The sequence below is a fragment of the Oncorhynchus nerka genome, linkage group LG24 (assembly GCF_034236695.1).
Source record: "Oncorhynchus nerka isolate Pitt River linkage group LG24, Oner_Uvic_2.0, whole genome shotgun sequence".
NCBI lineage: Eukaryota > Metazoa > Chordata > Actinopteri > Salmoniformes > Salmonidae > Oncorhynchus > Oncorhynchus nerka.
The window spans coordinates 64,572,012-64,579,926 of NC_088419.1; the positions used below are offsets into that span (position 1 = coordinate 64,572,012).

Genomic DNA, 7,915 nt, shown 5'->3' on the forward strand with positions numbered 1-7,915 from the left:
TGTTTTAATACACATGTGTGAATTAGAAATGTGTTTTTTGCATATCGCAACTCTCCCTGAGACACACTCAGAGAGTGGGGTCATGGCGAGGTTCACTTTGGACACTTGGACAGGAACTTGAGTGTATAGGGAAATTCCTTGGCCTGCAATCTCAATGCTTGTAAATCCATGCACACGCAGTTGGTTTTCTATTTCTCTCAATTGGGCATTTGTTTCACTTAACATTGTACTTTTTCTCTCCCTCCCTCTCTCTTTCTCTCTGTCTATCTTGTGGTGCAGGTTTTCTCCCATCACCATTGACAGCATGACTAGCCTGGTGGGCATGAACATCCCTGGCCACACAGGCACTGGCTGGTGCATCTTTGTCTACAACCTGTCTCCAGACTCTGACGAGAGCGTCTTATGGCAGCTGTTCGGGCCCTTCGGAGCAGTCAACAACGTCAAGGTCATCCGCGACTTCAATACCAACAAGTGCAAGGGCTTCGGCTTCGTCACCATGACGAACTACGATGAGGCAGCCATGGCCATCGCCAGTCTCAACGGGTACCGGTTGGGAGACCGCGTCTTGCAAGTCTCGTTCAAGACCAACAAGACCCACAAGTCCTGAACCCTTCCTCACTCCAAATCCCCTGTCACCACTACCACTACCACCTTACAGTCGCCCAACACAGCAACTCTCCAGAAGGAACACAGCAAACAAACAAACAAAAAAGAACTAGAAATGGCTTATACTATAACTTTGGAACTATAAGCCAATGTTGCCTAAGTATTACAAAATGAAAGATGAAAATATCCATGATTTGGAACCCCTGTGATTCTACAGGATTCCTGTTGTATATCCTTTCTGTTCTTGTGGTTGTTAAACTATTTTCTCTTCTATGTAAAACAGTAGCAAAAACCAGTCCCCTTATTTCAAAGAAGAGAATGTCCTTTTTAGATTTAACTTTCTTGGTCTTGATTGAGGATTTATTATTTTTTTTAAATCCGGATCCACTGTCGTTAGAATTATGCCTCCCTGACAGAAGAAGGGAGGGGGCTCTTTTTTAAATTGGTGACCATTCATTCATTTTTTGTGTATATTAAAACCCCCTAACAATTCTAAGGGATGACACAATCCTGTTTTCTCTGATGCAGAAAAAAGAATTTCTAACATTTGTTTTGTTTTGTATTGCAAACAAAACACGTCTTTCCTCACTGGGGTTTGGGAGATGGGGAGAGGGAAGGGATGGGTTAGGAATCCTGATGACAGGTTAAGTGATTTAAAAAACACTGTTGCCAAAGAGAAAATCTCTTTGCTTGAAAATGCGTTTAGAAAAATAAAAAATAAAGAGAAGAAAATCTATTTTTATAATATGATAATTAAAATAATTATTGAAGAATTTTTACAAGAATCTGGATTTGAAAAAATAGAAAAATATTTTGACTGGCTAATTAGGCGGTGGGGGAGGGGTGGGCGCCACCTTGTCTTGTTCGTTCTGCCGTGGTACTTTTTAGGAGCAAAGGTTGTTTGTTTTTAGGAGAAATTGATTGGCGATGATTTTGTAGATGGAAGGTTTTGTCAAGGGATGCAAATTGAGGCGGGTGATCGTTGTAATTTTTCATAGTGCGTAATTATTCAACAGCGATACCCAAAAGGGAAGGGAGAGGGGTCTTTCAAGGCCTAACCATCCTCACAGTTGAGAGCCCAAAGCAAGAAGACCCATTGTCCACTTGTTTTCTTTTTGTCATCAGCCTATGGGATATCAGTAATGAATATATACACATCTATCCATTTAGAAAACATACATTATCTATTGTTTTCTTTGCTATAATTTTGTGGAATTTTAAAATAACTTCCTTTAGCGATCAACAGTAGGTGCTATATTACATGATTCACATATCTTAAATATCCACATTTGTTGTTCTATGTGTTGTTCAGAGAAAAAATACTTCGATGTTGGCATTGAATTGAGCTGCTGTTCTTGTTTATTTTTGTTGTTGGCCCCCATCTGGTTAGACTATTTCTTGCTGAAATACCAGATGACGGACTTTGGGCCGTGTAAGAATCACTTAACAAGTTTTCTTTGGCTTGCTGACTTTTAGGTTACTTGCTAAGTGTGAAGCGTTGTCAAAATTCAATAATAATTAGCTAGTTCTGTTAGTCTAGATATTTGTTTCCTCAAAGGATCTATTACAACTGTGTCTTTATTTGTTGTGTACAAATAGATAATATATAGTCTACATTTGTTTTACAATATCTATATCTATATAAGTTGTCACTGTCTTTTGTTTGAGCTTGTCTTTTTCATATGACAACTTTATGAAGTGATGGTTCAGTTACTTAGAAAACACGTGAGGAATCCTGTTTAATATGTTGTCATGTCGCTTGTAAAAAAAAAATGTAAAAAAGATTTGGAGAAAAATGTTGGTATCTGCCGCGGCAAAAGAAACCGAACAAAAGCTTAGAAAATAACTATTTATTCATTTATTTATTGATCGATTGATTGTTTCATTGCTTCAACTATTTATTTATATTGATTATTTATTTATTTTTATATTTATTTGTTCTGTTGTCTGTGTATTTGCGTGAATCTGGTACAGGGAGGGGTGACGTTTCTGAGCAAAAGGGAACAAAGCGACTAGGGGAGAGGCTCTTCCATTAGTCCACTGCACTGAGAACTTTTAGTACGTTTGTGCTTTGTACCGATATTGTACCGATATAAATTACAATATAAAAAAATCTAAAAGTTGAAAACTAAAAACGCTCTTCCCTTATTACTAGAAACAGTTACTCGCTATGCATAACCTAGTTGATAGTTAAATTTGCTATTGCTTTTTTCTTGTCTTGTTAAACAAAATCTTTAAATCTTTTTCAATACAGTTTAGTCTTAATATAATGTTATAACAGTTGTTCTGGTTCAATATAACCTGTGATCAGTTTGTGTCGTTTTAAAGCCACTCCGCACCCTCCCTCCACACTACCGCTTTGTGATGAAACTTTATGCAAAAATGTGGGTCTGAAGCATAATTTTCAGTTTTCAAACATTTTATAACATCCAATTTTGGAGGCTCAGGCACCTGAATTCGATGAGCAAATGTCCATTGTATTTGAGGGTCATTCATTGCACTGGACTAATCAGTCAACTCACCTAAGAGTCAAACTTATTTTTAGAGAATCATGTTTGAAAATTACAAAAGAACATCTCTTTAAAGAGATCTTGATCATTGTACACTAACTATACTTATGGCAGTTGTTGCTATTTAAAAATAGTGAAGGTATTTAATGGATTGTACCCATTCTATATTTTATATACTATAATATGATATATATTTTGAAAGGTAAAGATAGGGAATGGTTCGGGAATTGGATTTTGTTGAGCCAGGAAACATGAGGTGTAGGAAAATTGTAAACACTCAGACACATGCATATATATATATATATACTCTCTCATAACCACATCTTAGGCAGACCATCTGTCATCATCCAACCACTATACAGTTCTGACCTCAGAACACCAACAGACCCCTTTTCATGCTCCAGACCTGTTTGGAGCTTGAATTATGCAACGACCCCAGTAGAATGTTGTTCTGATGTGTGAACATATTTCCTATGTCTTTTGAACTGTGTTCATGCTCATGAGTGTGTTTGTGAACACGTTTGTGTGTGTGTGTGTGTGTGTGTTTGTAAGGGTGTTTGAAACATGGGGATGCGTCACCTCGGTCTATGCCCAACCCCTATGGCTCACACATCCCCTGTAGCGCCTTCTAGTGGCAGCCTGCCAATAGGAAATCAACAGCCAGTAGTGTAGGAGGGAAGGTTAAGAGAGGAACAAGGCTCTTGTCATTTTTCATTTTCTCCTGAAATGTGTTTGTTTACTATCTGAAAATCTATAAACTATCTTTAAAGACAAAAAAGAAGAAAAAAAATTCAGAGCCTAATTGGTCTCTCCTATTTATGTTATTCCTTATCAATTATCAATTATTATTATTGCTATTATTCTTAGTATTCTTATCCTTATTATTAATCCAATTACTGCGATGAATGACTTCATGTTATCCTTGCTAGTTTAGGTCATTTCTGAAACTGGAAACAAAAAAATCTTGCTGTAAATGTTTTTTTTTTTCTCCATAAAACTGTTGTGTTTGAATTATTTGTACTTTTGAATGTTGGGACAATAAAATGAGGTGTTGAAGAGCGTTGTTGTTGATTCTCTTGTATGCCGTTATTAAGTGATCAATTGCACATGGTATTTAGCTTTACTCCAAACTCACATCTTAGAAGTAGTGTAATATATTAGATCATAGGTCTTCAACTCTTACCCCACGAGGTCTAGAGCCTGCTGATTTTCTGTTCTATCTGATCATTTATTGCACCCACCTGGTGTCCCAGGTCTAAATCAGTCCCTGATTAGATAGGAACAATGAAAAAAATGAGTGGCTTCGAGCTCCAGAGTTGAGTTTGAGGTTATTAGGTGCTAGATCCCGTAGACCAGAGTGATGTCAAATCAAATGTTATTTGCTACATGCGCCGAATACAACAGGTGTAGTAGACCTTACAGTGAAATGCTTACTTACAAGCCCTTAACCAACAATGCTTTAAGAAGTTTTAAGAAGAAAAACGTGTTAAGTAAAAAATAAAAATAAATTCTAGGCATAGATAATAAACAGAGAGTAGCAAGCAGCGTAAAAGAGGGGGGTCTGGGTAGCCCTTTGATTAGCTGTTCAGGAGTCTTATGGCTTTGGGATATATGAGGTTAAGAAGCCTTTTGGACATAGACTTGGCGCTCCAGTACAGCTTGCCGTGCGGTAGAAGAAAGAACAGGGTGGCTGGAGTCTTTGACCATTTTTAGGGCCTTCTTCTGACACCGCCTGGTATATAGGTCCTGGATGGCGGTGATGTACTGAGCCTTACGCACTACCCTCTGTAGTGCCTTGCGGTCAGAGGCTGAGCAGTTTCCATTCCAGACAGTGATGCAACCAGTCATGCTCTCGATGGTGCAGCTGTAGAACCTTTTGAGGATCTGAGGACCCATGCCAAATCTTTTCAGTCTCCTGATGGGGAATAGGCTTTGTCATGCCCTCTTCACAACTGTCTTATCGTGTTTGGACCATGATAGTTTGTTGGTGATGTGGACACCAAGGAACTTGAAGTTCTCAACCTGCTCTACTGCAGCCCCGTCGATGAGAATGGGGGTGTGCTCGGTCCTCCTTTTCCTGTAGTCCACAATCATCTCCTTTGTCTTCATCATGTTGAGGGAGAGGTTGCTGCCCTGGCACCACATGGCCAGGTCTCTGACCTCCTCCCTATAGGATGTCTCATCGTTGTTTGTGATCAGGCCTACCACTGTTGTATCATCGGCAAACTTGATAATGGTGTTGGAGTCGTGCCTGGCCATGCAGTCGTGAGTGAACAGGGAGTAGAGGAGGTGACTGAGCACGCACCGGTGTTGACAATCAGCGTGGTGGATGTGTTGTTACCTACCCTTACCACCTGGGGGCGGCCCGTCAGGAAGTCCAGGATCCAGTTGCAGAGGGAGGTGTTTAGTCCCATGGTCCTTAGCTCTCGCTGCTGGTGATTCTCTGATCCACCTCTACGCAGACGACACCATTCTGTATACATCTGGCCCTTCCTTGGACACTGTGTTAAATAACCTTGAGACGAGCTTCAATGCCATACAACTCTCCTTCCGTGGCCTCCAACTGCTCTTAAATGCAAGTAAAACTAAGTGCATGCTCTTCAACCGATCACTGCCCGCACCTGCCCGCCCATCCAGCATCACTACTCTGGACGGTTCTGACTTAGAATATGTTGACAACTACAAATACCTAGGTGTCTGGCTAGACTGTAAACTCTCCTTCCAGACTCACATTAAGCATCTCCAATCCAAAATTAAATCTAGAATCGGCTTCCTATTTCGCAACAAAGCATCCTTCACTCATACAGCCAAACATACCCTCGTAAAACTGACCATCCTACCGATCCTCGACTTCGGCGATGTCATCTATAAAATAGCCTCAAACACTTACTCAACAAATTGGTTACAGTTTATCACAGTGTCATACCCCATATATTACCCACCACTGCGACCTGTACGCTCTCGTTGGCTGACCATCGCTTCATAATCATCAACAAACCCACTGGCTCCATGTCATCTACAAGTCTCTGTTAGGTAAAGCCCCTCCTTATCTCAGCTCACTGGTCACCATAGCAGCACCCACCCGTAGCACGCGCTCCAGCAGGTATATCTCACTGGTCACCCCCAAAGCCAATTCCTCCTTTGGCCGCCACTCCTTACAGTTCTCTGCTGCCAATGACTGGAACAAACTGCAAAAATCTCTGAAGCTGGAGACTCTTACTTCCCTCACCAGCTTTAAGCACGAGCTGTCAGAGCAGCTCACAGATCACTGCACTTGTACATAGCTCATCTGTAATTAGCCCATCCAATCTACCTCATCCCCATACTGTATTTATTTATTTATCTTGCTCCTTTGCACCCCAGTATCTCTACTTGCACATTCATCTTCTGTACATCTATCACTCCAGTGTTTAATTGCTATATTGTAATTACTTCGCCACCATGGCCTATTTATTGCTTACCTCTCTTATCCTACCTCATTTGCACATGCTGTATATAGATTTTTCTACTGTTTTATTGATTGTATGTTTGTTTATTCCATGTGTAATTCTGTGTTGTTGTATGTGTCAAACTGCTTTGCTTTATCTTGGCCAGGTCGCAGTTGTAAATGAGAACTTGTTCTCAACTAGCCTACCTGGTTAAATAAACGTGAAAAAAAAAAAATTAAAACATTTTTGCTTTGAGGGTACTATGGTGCTGAACGCTGAGCTGTAGTCAATGAATAGCATTCTCACATAGGTGTTCCTTTTGTCTAGGTGGGAAAGGGCAGTGTTGAATGCAATAGAGATTGCATAATCTGTGGATCTGTTGGGGCGGTATGCAAATTGGAGTGGGTCTAGGGTTTCTGGGATAATGGTGCATCTCTAAAGCAGGGGTAGCCAGGCAACCCTGTTCCTGGAGTGTTGCAGGTACCTCAGGATTTTGTTTCAGCTAGGTACCACACCTAACCAACTGAGCTAATGGATCAGTTCAGTGATTGCCTAAATTCAACACACCTGGTCTTCCAGTTCGGTTAAATCCAAAACATGAAGTCCCTGTGGCACTCCAGGACAAGAGTTGCTTTCTCCTGCTCTGAAGCTTCACCTAACTCAGGGGTGTCAAACTCATTCCACGGAGGGCCTATTTTCTGCAGGTTTTTCTTTTTTTCTTTCAATTAAGCCAGAGACAACCAGGTAGTTCCTTACTAATTAGTGACCTTAATTCATCAATCAAGGACAAAGGAGGAGCAAAAACCCGCAGACACTCGACCCTCCGTCGAATGAGTTTGACACCTGTGACCCAATTGCTGCCTTGGGAATACTAAATGTCAATTTCAATATAGATTTCATAGATAATTATTCACTGCTCAATATAAAATATTTCACTATCATAACTGCTTCATATCTTTCTCAAACACTCGAAACTGATGCATTTCTAACACCATGAAATACACTAAATTGTAATAGTGATGAGATAAAAGGCATTTGTCCTCTGTCTTGTAGACAGTCACATAAAACCCAGTCAGGTGGCACGTGGAAAAGTGAAATTGTGAGATACTAGTGCCCCCTGCATCCCTGCTGAAGTATTATTTCTAACATCAGAGATTATCACCTCTCACATTGTTGACATTAACCACGTTTCCATCCACAGATTTTATGTGAGTAAAGTCATACCGTATAAAAAACAAATCATGACAGCTGTGATGGAAACAGCAAGTTTCGGTACAATTGTATAAATATCCACATCTGTACGTTCAACATGGTGGGATCTTTTTGTGTTGGTAAGATTAAAAATGTGAGAGATTCCAGTGGAAACGCCTT

At 40.3% G+C, this 7,915-nt stretch overlaps 1 protein-coding gene across 4 annotated transcripts in view; it reads left to right on the forward strand.

Annotated features, from left to right (window-relative positions):
- Nucleotides 1-4,176, forward strand: part of LOC115108425 (ELAV-like protein 4) — a 68,370-nt gene extending 64,194 nt beyond the window's left edge. For all 4 annotated transcript variants that reach the window (XM_065009053.1, XM_029632722.2, XM_065009052.1 and 1 more), the window contains one exon: nt 280-4,176. In XM_065009053.1, coding sequence (XP_064865125.1) covers nt 280-607 — 328 coding nt within the window. In that variant the 3' untranslated portion in view covers nt 608-4,176. The remainder of the gene's footprint in view (nt 1-279) is intronic.
- Nucleotides 4,177-7,915: the final 3,739 nt, after the last annotated feature.